The 14,908-nt window shown below is 55.3% G+C and overlaps 5 protein-coding genes across 5 annotated transcripts in view; 3 read left to right on the top strand and 2 right to left on the bottom strand.

Annotated features, from left to right (window-relative positions):
* Positions 1-386, top strand: part of GUITHDRAFT_135264 (hypothetical protein) — a gene marked incomplete at both ends in the record, with an annotated part of 3,892 nt that extends 3,506 nt beyond the window's left edge. The window contains 2 exons of the mRNA XM_005837570.1: positions 107-209; positions 264-386. Coding sequence (XP_005837627.1) covers positions 107-209; positions 264-386 — 226 coding nt within the window. The remainder of the gene's footprint in view (positions 1-106; positions 210-263) is intronic.
* An 853-nt stretch (positions 387-1,239) lies between these two features.
* GUITHDRAFT_161854 (hypothetical protein) lies at positions 1,240-6,850 on the bottom strand (the record flags this gene model as incomplete). Its single annotated transcript, XM_005837569.1, has 22 exons — positions 1,240-1,989; positions 2,169-2,631; positions 2,676-2,795; positions 2,849-3,059; positions 3,206-3,317; positions 3,369-3,485; positions 3,529-3,852; positions 3,893-4,014; positions 4,062-4,156; positions 4,285-4,367; positions 4,408-4,524; positions 4,578-4,676; positions 5,054-5,171; positions 5,223-5,372; positions 5,445-5,515; positions 5,670-5,765; positions 5,815-5,853; positions 6,016-6,087; positions 6,136-6,201; positions 6,258-6,398; positions 6,459-6,527; positions 6,755-6,850. 22 exons carry the CDS (start codon positions 6,848-6,850, stop codon positions 1,240-1,242), a joined length of 3,531 nt encoding a protein of 1,176 aa, XP_005837626.1.
* A 922-nt stretch (positions 6,851-7,772) lies between these two features.
* On the top strand, positions 7,773-9,087 carry GUITHDRAFT_161853 (hypothetical protein). The gene is made up of 4 exons (XM_005837568.1): positions 7,773-7,783; positions 8,120-8,430; positions 8,493-8,652; positions 8,766-9,087. Exons 2-4 carry the CDS (start codon positions 8,213-8,215, stop codon positions 8,934-8,936), a joined length of 549 nt encoding a protein of 182 aa, XP_005837625.1. The 5' UTR covers positions 7,773-7,783; positions 8,120-8,212; the 3' UTR covers positions 8,937-9,087.
* Positions 9,088-11,178: 2,091 nt separating this feature from the next.
* On the top strand, positions 11,179-13,596 carry GUITHDRAFT_103870 (hypothetical protein; the record flags this gene model as incomplete). The annotated part of the gene is made up of 9 exons (XM_005837567.1): positions 11,179-11,241; positions 11,296-11,360; positions 11,416-11,498; positions 11,542-11,655; positions 11,708-11,856; positions 11,901-12,087; positions 12,158-12,357; positions 12,410-13,288; positions 13,384-13,596. 9 exons carry the CDS (start codon positions 11,179-11,181, stop codon positions 13,594-13,596), a joined length of 1,953 nt encoding a protein of 650 aa, XP_005837624.1.
* Positions 13,597-13,761: 165 nt separating this feature from the next.
* GUITHDRAFT_161851 (hypothetical protein) overlaps positions 13,762-14,908 on the bottom strand; it is a gene marked incomplete at its 5' end in the record, with an annotated part of 1,954 nt that continues 807 nt past the window's right edge. Inside the window, 5 exons of the mRNA XM_005837566.1 lie at positions 13,762-13,880; positions 13,942-14,019; positions 14,171-14,248; positions 14,528-14,620; positions 14,666-14,761. Coding sequence (XP_005837623.1) covers positions 13,842-13,880; positions 13,942-14,019; positions 14,171-14,248; positions 14,528-14,620; positions 14,666-14,761 — 384 coding nt within the window. The 3' untranslated portion in view covers positions 13,762-13,841. The remainder of the gene's footprint in view (positions 13,881-13,941; positions 14,020-14,170; positions 14,249-14,527; positions 14,621-14,665; positions 14,762-14,908) is intronic.

The following is a 14,908-nucleotide window of genomic DNA, read 5'->3' as shown; positions in this document are numbered from 1 at the left end:
TCCTCTCTCCTACCACTCTCCCACCCCCCCCCCCCCCCCCCCCCTCCCCCTCCCCAGCTCCTGCTGCTGCTGCTGCTGCTGCTGCTGACTCGTTGCCTGCCCACAGCGCCATCATGAGCGCGCTGTCGCACGAGCAGAGCACGGTGAAGCGCCTGCACCGGGAGATGACGGAGGACGGGATAGTTGACGACGAGGTCACAGCATGGCAGGTTGTGTGAGGAGGAAACTGTTTCCTCCTGCTGACGCCAATGACGTGAAACCAGTTGAAGCGAGCGATCAATGGGACAGAGAGGGGTAGGAGGGAGAGGCAGCCAGGAGCGATGCAGAAGCTGCGAGACAAGAAGTACATGCCGGTATGGATGAAGGCCAAGAGGAGGAGCCAGTAAATTCGTCTCGGGTGTGTAAAAGAATACTTGTCTACAGCAAAATGAGGGTGAAGAAGAGGGGGAGGGGGAGCGGGCAAGATTTAGAAGGAATAGGCAGGAGAGGAGGAGGGGAAGGAAGAGGAAGAGAGAGGAAACGGAGGAAGACGAGAGAGGGAGAGGAATGAAGGGAAGAGGACAGGGACAGAGGGAGGGGAGAAAGTAGGAGGGCGGAAGGGGGAGCTATCAACGGGGGATGGCAGGAGGGGTGAGGAGGAGAAATCAGCTGTGGTTGGACTTTCTTGCATCCGCCTCGAATCGAAAGATGTCCCACTTGCCGAACACTGCAGAGTTGTCACAAGGACGAGAGGAGGGGAGGTCAGGTCGGATCAGGAAAGAGAGAGAGAGTACGGAGGAAGGTGGAAGGAAAAGGAGCAGGAGCAGGAGCGGCAACAAAATGCAGGAGCAGGAGGGGGAGCAGGAGCGGCAACAAATGCAGGAGGAGGAGCAGCAGCAGCAGCAGCAGCAGCAGCAGCAGCAGCAGCAGCAGCAGCAGCAGCAGGGGATCTACCGCTTCTTGTTGGCGAGGTCGCTATGTTGACACAATGAGATCGCCAGGTCTTCCAGTTCTTCCTCAGCACAAACCGGACATGCTTCCTGCTGAGATTCTGCTGGAGCTTCTTGAAGTAGATCATGACGTGTAAGACGCGCTTGTATCTGCTCGGGTAGCAGCTCGTCAGCAGACGCGAGGAGGTGGTGGATGGTGGAGGAGGAGGGAGCAGAAGAAGCAGGAAGGAGGAGGAAGCAGAAGCAGGGAGGAGGAGGAGGAGGAGGAGGAGGAGGAGGAGGAGGAGGAGGATGAAGGAAGGAGCAGAGGTCAGGAAGGCACACACCTCCTGAAGCAGCTGTTGAGGTGCATCCTCAATCCCCTCTCCACCTTCTCCTGGTCGTCTTCCAGGTCGAGGTCGAGCTTCGCCCTCCTCCTCGCCTGCACCAGCCCCAGCTTGTCACTCACGTTCATCTCCGTCCACCACTCCGCAAACTCCCCAAAGTGTATCCTCCCCTCCTGCTGCCTGTCAATCTCCTTGAAGCCTTCCTCCACCTCCTCCTGCGTGAATTCCCCAGGGAACATGTCGCGGATCAGGCAGGTCAGCGCCTGCAGGTCCAGGAACGGCCTCTTGCTCTGCTTCCCCTCCAACTTGGCGAACTTGTCGAAGATCCTCCTCAGCTCGGGGTGATAGAACCGCATGCTTCCATGCCGTGAGAAGCGCTTCCCCGCCTCCTGCTCTCTGTTCTCCGACCTCTGCGTTCCCTCCATCTCCTCCTCAACCGCCGGGTCCATCTCGTACAGCGTCTTGGCGAGCTTGTTCCCCTCTCCCTTCGTCCCCCCAACTTGCATCCAGCGGAGCAGCGCGTTATAGCCAAGGTCCATGTAGTTGCTGATGAAGGGATGGGAGAGCTGAGAAGTTACCGACACGTCTGACCTGCTCCTCGACACGAAGTCGTTGCAACGTCCCTTGGAGCTGAAGGAGATGGGGAACAGCTGGACTATCTCGTCGAGCTTGTGCAACATCCCGTTGAGCTCGTCGAGCCTCGCCTGCTGCGTGCCGATGCTCTCCACGATCTCCTGCCACAAGTCGCGTCACAGCAGCAGGAGAGCTGGGGGAGAGCGGGAGCGAAAACGTCGAGGCGGGAGGAAGAAGAAGCGGGTAGGGAGAGTGCTGGAGCGAGAGCGGCAGGGGCAGGGGGGAGCGGGAGTGGAGCGGGAGGGGAGCGGGAGGGCTGCGGAAGGCAAGATCGGCTCACTGCTCTCCTCGACTCCTCGTTGAGCACTTGCTTCCTGTCCGGCTGGTTGTTCGAGTGCGCGAGCCGGCGGCTGTCGATCATGGCGCGATCGGACTTGAGGGATCCGAGCTTCTTCTTGGTTGCTCGGATTTCTGCCTCCAGCTCCTCGCGCGCCTGGAAGGAGGAGGAGATCTCGTACCTTGAAGCCTCTCCGCACAGCTCGGCCAATAGCGACAGGTCTTTCCTCCTCGCTGCCGCCGCATCCGCCCTGCTAAACTTGACCATGGGCGACGTGACCCCCAGCTTTAGCCGCCCGTCTCCGCACACCCACACGCTCTCAAGGCTCAGCTGCTCCCCGAGCGTCAAGTCGGCCGCGTGCAGGCGCTGAAGGAGGCGAAGGAGCTGGCGGACGACGAGGGAGAGGATGGGCTCGGGGAGGGGACCGCACGCGTCGCTCGACACGATCGAGCCGAGATGGCCGAGGCTGCGGGCAAGTGAGGAGGGGACAAGGGAAGAGCAAGTCCTCACGGGGTATGCTCCACCACCAGACACATCCTCGAGCTCGTGGCGAACGAGTCGACCAGCTTGACGAGGCCTGACGACTCGACATGCCTCATGGTCAGCAGAGAGCTGAGGTGTCGCTCGTAGCTGAGGGGCGCGGGAGCCTGTCAGGGACGGCGCAGGAGCGTGGCAAGACTTACAGGTCGGTCGTCTCCTTCTTCCTCGGGTAGGCGACGAGGTTGTAGAGCTCCGAGTTGTTGTTGTCCTGCACCTCCCAGACCTCCACACTCTCTCGCTTCAACATCTGCTTGAGGGCCTTGAACGACCTCACTGACGCCTCCGGTCTAGCGATCCAATTGCTCCGCAGCTCTGATGGCAACTTCTGAATGCCCCTCGCAGATACGAGGTAACCTAACGGCCAGCATCTTCGTCAGCCCGTCTTCCTCCTCCTCCTCCTCCTCCTCCTCCTCCTCCTCCCCCTCCCCCTCCCCCTCCCCCTCCTCCTCCTCCTCCTCCTCCTCCTCCTCCACCACCACCACCACCACCACCACCACCACCTTCGTTGCTGTGATCTTCAATGAAGGACTGATCCTCGTCCACAAACTTCACTCTCGGGGTGGAGGGTAGCCATCGCCTCGTCCTCGCCAAGCACGGCGCCGTGTGCTTGCGCTGTCATGCAACGGCAGCGTCAGGAGGGCAACAGGCGGGGAGAGGAAGGACCGTGATGGGGGAGACAGTCTTGCCCTTCAGGCTGCTCGAGCTGCTCTTCTCCACCACGGCGATTCTCAGCTTGTCGTGCGGGCGATCTCCCTGGCCCAGCAGGTCCGGAATTGACAACTGGCAGCAGGTCAGGAGGGGCGGCAGGAGGAAGAAACGGCACAGGAAAGGTCTTGGAGGCGATCTTAGGAAGGACGCTGCTCTTCTCGGGGGATTTGGAGGCTGTTGAGCTGGACTTCTCTAGTGCCGGCTCGCCGGTTGAAGGGGTCGGATGACGGCGGATGCGATGGTGCGGCGTCCTCTCACGATCTCCGTTCTCAGCTGCGTAGGTGGGGGAGAGCTGGATGAAGCAGAAGTCAACCCATGCCCTGAAGACTTGCTTGACATGGTTGCGAGCAAATATGGCTCGAAGCTCGTCTCTCTTCTCCCCCAGCCTCCTCGTCATGACGTGCACGTGCCAGTCCTCGAAGTTCCTCTCGATGAAGGCCTGCCAGCCGTCAGCCAACAGCACATCGCTCTTCTCCCACCTTGCCGACTTTTCCCCATATGGAAACCCTCAGGAATTCCCTCAGGGTTTGCCGCGCTCTCAGCGCTGCCAGCGTCTTCTTCCAGTGCTCAATGCAGATCTTGAGGATCTTCTTGATCGTCTCTACCACCTCCCCGTCAGCTGCTGCTGGGCTCGTGGTGGAGGGTCACCTGAGGTCTTGGCGTCTGCGTCTCCTCTGCCGTTGGGGGAGGAGAAGAGGAAGGGCTGTAGGCTGTGCTCGTGGCCTCGTGACGACTGCCGTTGACTGCACAGGAAATCACCAGAAGGATGAGGGGAGGGAGGGAGGGAGGGAGGGAGGGGGAGGGAGGGAGGGAGGGAGGGAGGAAGTGGCAGACAAGGAGGGGGAGGCAGGCGGGAAGGGGACACGAGTACATCTGCAGGTCACGGATAATGTCCATGAGCTTGAGATTCTCCCACAGCTGGAGGAAGTCGTCCATGCTGATGTAACGAACGTCCTGCGACAAGTCACGGGAAGAAGAATGCCGCCGCTCTGACCCTCCATGAGATCGAATCCACAAGGTGGTCGAGTTTGAGCTCCAGGAACACTGTCCGCAGACCCCTTCCTGACAGCATCCCGCTGCTGTTCTCATGCGACCTGAAGATCCTCTTGATCTAGAGCACAAGGTCACTGCCTCCAGCTGCATGTCTACATGATGGCAACGTACCAGGTCGCTCTCTTTCTCGGGGTTGGGCGTTGAGATGAGATTTAGCAGCTCCATCTCCCTCACCAGCCACTGTCTGTTCATCTTGTACCTCTGAGCGTTCTGGAAGGTATATCGCTTCTCTTCTATTCTCTGCCGACGCACCTCTTGTCAATCCTCGTCCTTCTTCTTCTTCTTCTTCTTCTTCTTCATCATCATCATCATTATATCCATCTCCATCTCCATCTCCATCGTCGTCATCATCTCCATCGTCATCGTCATCTCCATCTCCATCGTCATCGTCATCGTCATCGTCATCGTCGTCATCGTCGTCATCTCCATCTCCATCGTCCTTGTCGTCGTCATCATCGCCATCAACATCACCATTATCATCATCACCACCACCATCACCACCTCATCATCATCATCACCACCACCATCACTATCACCATCATCATCATCTCCTTCATCGTCGTCATTGAATGCAGAATCGTTCAGACCTCTGGGCTTTGAGGAGCGTCCGCAGAGCTGGGCACTTGACTCTTCCGCCGAGAGCGATTCCAGTTGGATATTGCCGCCTTATTGCCTCCCTCCGACTGATGGAAATTTCGAGCAAACCTGCACGTCACGACTTCAGGTCTTCAACTGACGGGGCATGTCAAACACTACTTGAATCTCTCGTACTCTCCTTGGATCTTGTACCACGAGTAGAGCAGCTCGTACGGCAGGTTCTCATAGAAGGTTATGAACTCCAGCTCCAGCAGCTCAGACATGGTGATCGAAGGGTCCGTACAAGCTTTCATGAAGTAATTCATTTTCCTGCCCTCATCTCAACCAGGAGCGCTTGCAAGGGTCAGAAAGGAATACCAATTATCCTTCTCCTGCCCGAACCGTAAGGGCCACAGAGCTGCTGCTACATCCGCGTACTTCCTATCAGGAACGAATCCACCCGGTGCCCATAGCTAACATGAAGCAGTCAGCAAGGAGCAAGGACAGACGTCATCGCCGACATCCTCCTTGCCGTCCTCGTTCCTCCTCTCAGGAGGGGTCCCGCTCAGCGAAATCATCTGCCTCTCATCAGCCTTGCAGCCCATTCCTCCAGCCACCGGCAGTCACCAGGCTGGGAAGGGAGAGCAGCAGAGCTTGCAGGTACTCGTCACGCTCAGCTGGACTCGAGAGCTTCACAAAGATGTCGCATATTCCCAGCTTCAGCTGAAGCAGGACGTGAGCTAGTCAGCAACATTTCAGGACCAGCAGTCACCGAGTCCGACCCCAGCCACACGGTCTGCGGAGAGATTTCCTATGGAAGGAGCAGGTGAGAAGAGACAGCGATCATAAGTGTTGGGACCTGAGGTAGCGACATCCTCCTGCTGAGATCCTGCAGCGCAAAGAGGAGGTTCCGAATCATGATCTTCATCTCCTGCGTCACCGGCGACGACCGAGCTGGGAGAAGAGGTCGTACCGACAAAAAGGCTTCGGGAAGAGGACCGCAGTTCTTCATCTGCACGAGGCTCTCGAAGTTCCCTCCTGGCACCTGAGCTGGACATCAGGACATGGCTCGTTGATCCTTCACAATCTCCACCGGCTGCAGCACCATGCAGACTGCACTCTCCGTAGCAAACGCAGTCGCAAACCTCACAACGAAGGCCTAGCAAGAGGAGCAAGGCTTCAGGGCGATGGCAAGACATAGAGGGAGGGGTTTACAGAATCGAACTTGAGAAGGAAGTCGACATGCTGCTCGAAGCGACTGAACATGGCGTCCCTGTTTTCATACCGGACAATGCAAGAGCAATCATTCCCCGACGTGTCCAGCGCTCCCCAAATCTCGACATTCGTCCGCTCATCCTGATGCAGACCCGAGGAGAGTCAGATGATATGAGCACGTGACTGCAGTCAGACACAAACCTTGTGCAACATCTTTGATGGCAGAAACGTCGGGAGGATTGAGCTAGCCCAACAACGCTGCCTCCAGATCTAGAAGGACAGATCATAGATGATCGAGTTACTCTCACACCATATCCACCCATGGCATCATCAAGACTGCACAGATTCGCTATGGAACAACATCGGGGCATCGGGCATTGCTCTCGCATGCACAAACGGACTCTCAGGCCCTTTCCCTCTCTTCCTCCTGGATTCAGAGGAGCTTTCGATTGTGCATCACGAATCTACGAAGATCAGCTTCGCAGCTGTTTGCTCACCTCATCAAGACCTTCGGGCAGGGTCACGATCCCGTCCTCCCCCAGCTGCCATTCTTCCTTCCGCCATGTTGCCCTAACCCAACGTTCCCCCGACATGGCGGCTTCTTTCCAAGCCGTAGTACCACCCCACCTGGCCCCCCGAACCGACCGGGACCCGGTGACCGTCGAACCGTTCTATATGGTACCACCCCCTCTACCATCATGACTGCAGTACCGTGAGTACAACTCCGGTACCCGGTACTACCGTACTGGGCCATGTCAGGTCCGTCGGACCCTACCCCCGGGGCCTCATCACTTCTGAGTTGAGCTGCCCCCTGTCGTACGTCCGTTGGACTCATCAGCCCGGCCCGGCTCCGAGTAACTAATCCATCAGGTTTCTTGGCGATTTCCATAGAACACTCCACAGAGGCCGGGTATAGGATATTAACGACGCGGGGCGGCGGCGCACTGTTGATGCAGAAAAAAATCAGTAAGCTAACGGAGATCGGAGCGGCAAACCGTTGGGATCGAGGCCGGCTTCCGAAGTTCCGAGGCCCCCGACCGGGACTCTGAGGCTCCGGGGACGGGAGTCGCGGCGGCCCGTCCGACGGTGGCCGGGCAGTCACCTCAGCCTCAGTCCGAGGCTCGGAGAGGTTGAGGTATCAGTAAAAAGTTTCAAGCCAAGTTTGGGGATCGGACAGCGGCACCGTCTGATCGGATCCGATCCAAACTTGAACTTCGCCCGGCCGCTCAGCGGCCACCGTTGGCGCACTGCGGCACTCCGACTCGGACAGCACGCAGGTCACCGGTACGGTCCGACTCCGGCGATAAGTTGAGCCCGGACCACAACTGAGGCCGGCCCGGACTCCCGGAAACGCAGTTTCCAGAGTTGAAGCGATTTAGAGTTATAAATTTAAATTTCAAATTAAAGCTGATCAAATTCAAGTTAGAGTTTAAATTTATCATACCAGGGGTACATATCTGCTAGTAAACGCAGGGGTGAGCGAGATAGGTGATTGGTCACACAGTGCATGGCAGGGCCCTTGGAAGGTGAGGGGAAGGTGAGGAGAAGGAGAGAAGGAGAGAAGGAGTTGATGGTGCAATGATGCTTGTGAATGCAATCGATGTTGGGTTGCTGTGAAGCATTCCAAACGCATGTTCTTCTGGTTTGGAATGGAAGGTTGATTGGATTGTTCTTTGAAACGAACCGACAACATTGTAAATCATGATGCTCATTGATTGTTTCCCTGCACCACGGGAAATGCATGGTTTTTCTTCAAGGGCCATAGATGATTGAATATCTTGATTGCAACCATTACTGCCGATCTGTAACTGACGGGTGTTGGAACGTTGGCACTGCCTGCTGACTTCTACGGTACCCTCCAGGAAACTAGCGAAATATGAGACTGCCAAACTGCGTAAGGTGAACGGCGCCAAGTGTTTCATCTTGCTGTGCACAGAGAATACGAGGAGCTCGTGATGCAGAGCGCTGGGATCTCCAAGCATCGCGGTAGGGGTGCGCCGACACCAACGACAGCGGGGAAGGAGGAGGAGCCACGCCAGGATGAAGTGCAGGACGGAGCTCTTGGAAACCTCCTCAGTGTCATCCCTCCTGCAGTACGAGACTGGCTGGGGGTCTCTGGAGCTGCTATCACTTGTTGTGTGTCCTCCCGTCCTCCCGACCTCCCGGACACAAGGTTCGTACAAATGACATGTATGATCGTTCATGAGCTGGCAAAGCTGAGCGTGTCTGTTTCAGCGCTGGAGAGTGTGGTGTGGGATTGATCCTCGAAGATTGCTCCAATCCGACCTACAACAACTACAATGTCTATGTCAAGGCCCTGAGCGTCGGGGGACCGGCAGATACCAGCAAGCAGATCCAGGAGGGCGACGTCCTGGTCCGCATCGACGGCAAGGATGTAAGGGCCGCATCTCTTTGTCAGCATGATCGAGCATTTTTCATAATGCATTTATTCTTGTAGAGACGCTCTTGAAACCTGTTTCGCAGTCTGGTTCCTGATTGTGTTTGCAGGTAATTGGCATGAAGACCAAGGACCTTGGGCAGTTTCTGATAGGCCCTGTTGGCTCGGCTGTGTCCTTGCAAATGCGTCGAGGTTCGAACTGGAAAGGGGGAGAAGGGAAGGTGTACTCCGTGGATCTCAATCGCAAATGGGCATGCGCTGGTCTGAAAGAGATTCGTTGACGTTCTGACCACTTTGAAGAGACTGCTATGAATCCCGTTGCGGGAGAACCGTGGAATTGTTGAAGTCTTCGAGTCCATGTCTTCGTTTATATCATGTCTACATCCCATGTACTGTTCATTCCCGAAAGTTCTTTATAAATCTTGGCGAAGGACTTCCTACCTACGAATATTTGAGTAGAATAGGATCCTTCGCTGATCCTCCGATTCTACTAACAGCTCATGGGCATGGATCGATCCACTAGCCTCGCCGCCATCTTCGCCGCCGCCTGCAGCGCCGCCTGCGCCGCCGCCTGCTCCCCCTGGCCAGTAGCATCAGCGAGGTCGTCTTGTGGTCCATGCCAAGTCGTACTGGGATATCAAGACCAGTGACACCCTTATGCAGGTCGCGCCCCCTACCCTTGGTCCGGCTTCGCGGCGGGTCCGAGGCTTCCTCGCTGCCTGCCGACCTCTCGGAACGCCTGAGCTTTTACAAGACTTTGTACAACGAGCTGATAGAGGGGAGGATGGAAAGATAATGACAGTGCTGTATGCAAGAGAACTCAAGGAGATTGCAAGGCTAATCGAAGAGAAGGAGGTAAAGGGACCGGGCACACATGCATTGAGTGTGTTTGGAAGATGAAACTTTACCCTTTATTTGGCTACTATGATGTCTGTACCAAGGCCAGGATCTATCACAGTATAGTTTTCACTAAACTTGCTAAAGCGTGCGCATGGATTGAAAAATAGCCTGATATACAATACAAATACCAGTTTAATACCATTCCATCTTTGCTTGAAGTTATATGCCCTTGAGGAAGAGGACGTGTATGTGACCTGGAGAGTCGTCAAGTACAAGTACGCCCAGAACAGGGATGGATGTGTGATATGTTAACTCATTATCCCATACGATAATGATTATGTCATTGCAATCAGCAGGCATGTCAGCAATGGACCGTGCATTAATTTTGTCCACAATCTCAACATCTACGAAGAAGGGCCCGTCCCCATGGATGGTGTCTTCTACATCATGGACAACGTCTTCTCGTAGTTTTGTTCCCAGCGATCCGTCTCTATTTCCTTCCTCTTGGATCCTTCATCATCCACTATCAAGGTTGCTTTCAATCTCCACACGATCTTACTCTTTCTTCCAAACGATTGCTCCTGAGAGCGAAAACCAATTCACTTGCTGATCCCAACACTTGTTAGCTTCCTGTCCCTTTCCTCGACTCTTGGCAATCTACTCAAAGCCTCTGCTGATCAATCTGACATCTGGCATCTGACATCTGGCATCTGACATCTGACATCTGACATCTGACATCTGACATCTGACATCTGACATCTGACATCTGACATCTTCCCCTTGACCTGTTTATCTGGAATCCAAGTTGCGAGCAAGAGGGCTCTTGCTCGCATGTATTGGGTTTATCTGGACTTCCCGCACATATTGCATGAAAACAACGTCGGCATTTCTCACGTCGGCATTTCTCGCATTGCAGTACATGGCATGTAGATAGATGTTCTTGGTTGATTCTGCATTGTGCTGTTTCCTGAAACAAGCATGATGGGGCTTGAGGTCCCATCTGCATCGCCACCCAACATCATTATCATAGCCTTTCGCTGAGGCGGACTCACAGATACATGCAATTTTTATTGGATGTTGACCGTTCGGCCAAAAAGAATGAATAGGTAGGGTGATATACCCAACCCTATCTGTTTCAACAATTTTATGGTATATTAAACCGGTATGTAAATTCTTAGGTGTATGACCGGTGTGGGACGGGATTCCGAGTTTGAAATCCCTGCATAGCGGCACAGAGATGAGGAAAACGAGGGAGGAGAGGGGAAGGGAGGGAGGAGGAGTGAGGCGAAGACAGCTGTATGGATCGAAACTTCAGATATGCAGGCAAGGAGAAAGGAGACGTGTAGAGGTGAACGGAAGAAGGTATGAGGTGTCCGAGAGCGCCTAGTATCGACCTTGCTGTGGCGATCGGGATTGAGAGAGGCGATGGGGGTGCGCATGTTGAGGATACAGCGATCGATGAGGTGGGAGAGATGCTGAGCGAAGGGAAGAGGAGGACGAGGAGAGTCCCGACGACAAGTCTCATGGACGCCATGTTTTCGCACCCAACTGAAACGCTTTGTCAGTTAAACTGAACGGACTGCCCTCAGTTTGTCCATGGGCTGTTAGCTCCTCGCGCCACATTCCCATACAGCTCTCCATTGTTGATGTCACAACCCTGAACCGGGTGGCGAAAAAGCAAAGATGTCGGTCGCTGTTGCATCAGGAAGAGGCGACAAGTTGAATCGCGATGATCCGCGGTCTAAGGTCTGGAAATGGCAGCTCTGACTAAAGCCTCAAAGTGCTGACGATCAGTTTCAGTTTGCTGCCCGTCGAGTTCCAGACTTTGCCCGCTTGCATGCCATGGAGGATGCAAGAGTCGCAAGGTAAGCTTGAGAGGAAAAGTCTGACATGGGAGAAAACTGAAGCTTCACCGTTAAGGTGGAAGCGCCAGCATGCCAAGAAAGTTACAATACCTCTGAACTTCCGTTTGGCTCCTACATCAGCTCAGCAGACTGTAGAAGGTATGTAAATGCCGAGTCTGTGTGCTGTCCTGACCATCCGTAGGTGACAACGAAATCGTGGAATCCATCACGGACAGAACTGAAAAGTTGTCCATCAAACAAGCTCCATACAATCCGCAGCAAAAGGAGAACGAGAGCTCTCAAGCCGTGCGATCAGGTAGGGGCAGAAGCGTCTTGTTCCATGCATGCTGACCCTGTTGGTCTTCCAGGTCCGCCATCTGACGCCATGCTCTACCCGACTGCTTTCAATCGGAACAGAGCTTCTAAAGCCCCTCACTCTCGCCTGTCTACTGCGGATGGAAGGCCTTCGAGTGGGACGTTGCGGCCTCTCTCTCAACGAGATTCTCAACCTGTCAAGGTGCTGCTGCTTGACTGTTAAGAGCTTGACTAACGTGGAGCTAGTACGGGGGACAGGCCAAGCACTCAACAGGGTCGTCGTCGATTGCAGCGAAGGTCGAGGCGAACGTAGGGGTTGGCGACTTGGACAAGGTCAGCGTGGACAGCCTGCTGTCTGTGTCCAAGACGCAAACGGCAAACGATGGGCAAACAAAGAAAGGGGATGTCGAGATCGCTGGTCCATCGCATCCAGGTGCTGAACTGCGTCTTGCACTTGGAGCCTCGAAGTTGTTCTGACGTCTTGTTGACTTGTGGCATCACAGGGGGAGGGAAGAGGGAGGCCAACCAGGACAAGCTGCCGCATTCCAACAAAGCGACCTCGGATGCGGATGCCCACAACGACGGGAAATCCTCGAGCAAGCAGTCGTCGGCGTCGGAGAAAGAGAGTGCTGAGACCAAGAAAGTTGACATGATTGAGCTGCGTCGAATTATTTCAACATTATCCAAAGACTCACAGAAACAGGTGTGTGCCTTGCTGCCTGACGATTGCGGTCACCTGATAGTTGACATCTCAGCCATTCTCGTCTATTGATTTCTATAACATTGGCAAGACACTCGGGGAAGGAGCGTACGGCAAAGTTAGGCTGGCCACTCATCTGCTGACCAATGAGAGAGTCGCAGTGAAGACATTCGAGAAGAGCAAGCTCACGGAACCCCAAGCACGAAGCAGAGTAGCGAGGGAGATACGAATCCTCAAGGCACTGTCCCACCCGAACATCATCAAGCTCTACGAGGTGGTGGACGTTCCTTTCAAGATCTACCTCATCATGCAGTTCAGTAGTGGAGGAGACTTGTGCAAGTATGTGCGTGAGAATCGAAAGCTATCCGAGGCCGAGTCATGCCGGCTGTTCGTCCAGATCGTGCAGGGTCTAGAGCACTGCCACAACTCGGGCATAGTTCACAGGGACGTGAAGTTGGACAACCTCCTCATCGACGAGAACAAGAACATCAAGATCGTTGACTTCGGCTTCAGCGTCTCCTTCAAGCCCGGACAGAAGCTGAAGAAAGCCTGCGGATCTCCCTCTTACGCTGCACCAGAGATAGTGGCGAGAAAGCCCTACAACCCCACCAGCGTTGACATCTGGAGCCTCGGGGTGGTGCTGTACGCTATGGTCTGCGGGTACTTTCCCTTCCAAGGGAGCAGCAACCAGGAGCTCTGCCGTCGTATCGTGAAGGGAAAGTTTGACTGCCCGTCGTTCATGTCGCAAGACTGCAAGGACTTGATCCGCAGGATGCTTACTGTTGACTCCATGAAGCGAGCGCAGATCCAGGAGATCAAGCAGCACAGCTGGTGCCGCACAGCCTTCGCCAGGCACGAGGCTGCCAACGTGCGAGTCAAGGTGATCGACAGCGAGAGATCAGAGGATTACTCTGCGGAGATTCCGAGCGAAGATGTAAGTCTTGCTATCTTCGCGTCTTCCTCCTCCTCCTCCTCCTCCTCCTCCTCCTCCTCCTCTGCTGCTGCTGCTCGACTAACTGTTGTTTGCAGCAGTTGGAGGTGGATGAGGCGATAGCTCGTCAGATGGTGGAGATGGGCTTCAACTACGACTACGTGGAGAACTGCGTGAAGCGAAACCTTCACAACGTGTGCAGCACAACATACCAGCTGCTGGCCCAGCAGAGGGACAAGTCTACGAGGTCTGTGGACGGCGGCAGCTCGTTTGCCTCGCAGCAGTCGACGGCTCGTCGGATGATGGTGTGAGGAGAGCGAGAAGATCTCATAGGGGAAGGAGGAGGTGAGAGAGGAGAGGAGGGAGAGAGAGCGGTCCCGTCGGGTTTGAATTCAATCAGGGATGGTTGTCACAGTATTTGATAGGAGAGGATAGAGTTGCTGAGTTCTGACTGATCGTTGGTTTCATTGCTATTGAACTTAAGGACAAGAGCCATTACAGGCGCCTCCATGCTTGGCCTCCATGGCCTTAGCTGCTTGAGAGACTGCCAGGACTGTCACTGCGCTGCCAGCCGCGCGAGCCTCTCGGATTCGTCCTGTGGAGCGCTAGCTCAGCACGGGGGAGAGGGAGAAGGGAGGAGGAGAACGTGAAGGTACCTCCTCGTCCTCGTCCTCGTCTGAGAACACGATCTCATCGTCGCTGTCGTCCTTGAGCTCTTTCTCTCTCTCTCGCACCTTCGATGACAGCTCAGAAGTGGCAGGGGAGGGATGGGAAAGTTGGGAGGGAGGGGCAGGAAGGAGCGAGGAAGGGAAGTGTGCGCGGGAGCAAAGGTGGAAGGAGGGAGGGAGGAGAGGCAGGAGGGGAGGAAGGTTGGAGGTCTTTCACCTTCTCCAGCTTCTCCTGGAGGATCTTCATCTGTGTTGCGCGCATGGCATCGATGTCGGAGGACTTGAGATCGCAATCCTGGAGAAGAAAATCAGGGAGGGTGACAGGTCAAGAGGTGAAGAGAGAAGAACATCTAGAGCAGGGAAGTAGGAAGGAAGAGTGAGCGGTGGTGGCGGTGGAGGAGGAGGAAGAAGAGGGAGATATGTGGGGAGGGGGAAGAGGAGGAAGAGAGATGGGGAGTGCGAGGGGAAGGGTGAGGGACAGGGACAGGGGGCAGGGGAAAGAGGCAGAGAAGAGGGAGAAAATGAGAGGACGAGAGGCTGAGAAGTGGGATAGGGAGGAGGGGGATGATGGGACCTTGGCAGCTTGCAGGATGGACTTGAAGAAGTCCATGTTGTCATCGGGAAAGACCTTCTCGTCGAGCCTCATGAGCTCGAAAAGTTTGTTGACCTGTACGTCACGTCAGAGGACGCATCGTACGAGACTAGCACCGACCTCGCTCTGTTTCGTTGCCAGTATCTGTGCCTTGATTGCCTCCACGATGGACACGGAGAGTTTGAAGAGGAACATGTACCCCTCCTGCAGGAACGCCTGGGACAGGAGGGTGAGGAGCCGAGGGTGGAGCAGGAGGAGGAGCAATAAGGGAGATGTGCAGAGGGAGAGGAGGAGGAGGAGGAGGAAGGGGAGGGGAGCAAGGGCAGGAGGAGGAGGAGGGCGGAGGAAAGGAGAGGCGGGAGG

The sequence above is a fragment of the Guillardia theta genome (assembly GCF_000315625.1).
Source record: "Guillardia theta CCMP2712 unplaced genomic scaffold GUITHscaffold_14, whole genome shotgun sequence".
Lineage (NCBI taxonomy): Eukaryota > Cryptophyceae > Pyrenomonadales > Geminigeraceae > Guillardia > Guillardia theta.
The sequence above is the reverse complement of the archived record's forward strand: the minus strand, read 5'-3'. Positions and strand labels throughout refer to the sequence as shown.

Bases quoted from the DNA above. Each gene is read 5' to 3' on its own strand.
- GUITHDRAFT_161853 (XM_005837568.1), top strand. From the start codon at position 8,213: ATGCAGAGCGCTGGGATCTCCAAGCATCGCGGTAGGGGTGCGCCGACA. The intron at 8,431-8,492 runs GTTCGTACAAAT...TGTCTGTTTCAG, and splicing joins CCCGACCTCCCGGACACAAG to CGCTGGAGAGTGTGGTGTGG. The intron at 8,653-8,765 runs GTAAGGGCCGCA...TTGTGTTTGCAG, and splicing joins TCCGCATCGACGGCAAGGAT to GTAATTGGCATGAAGACCAA.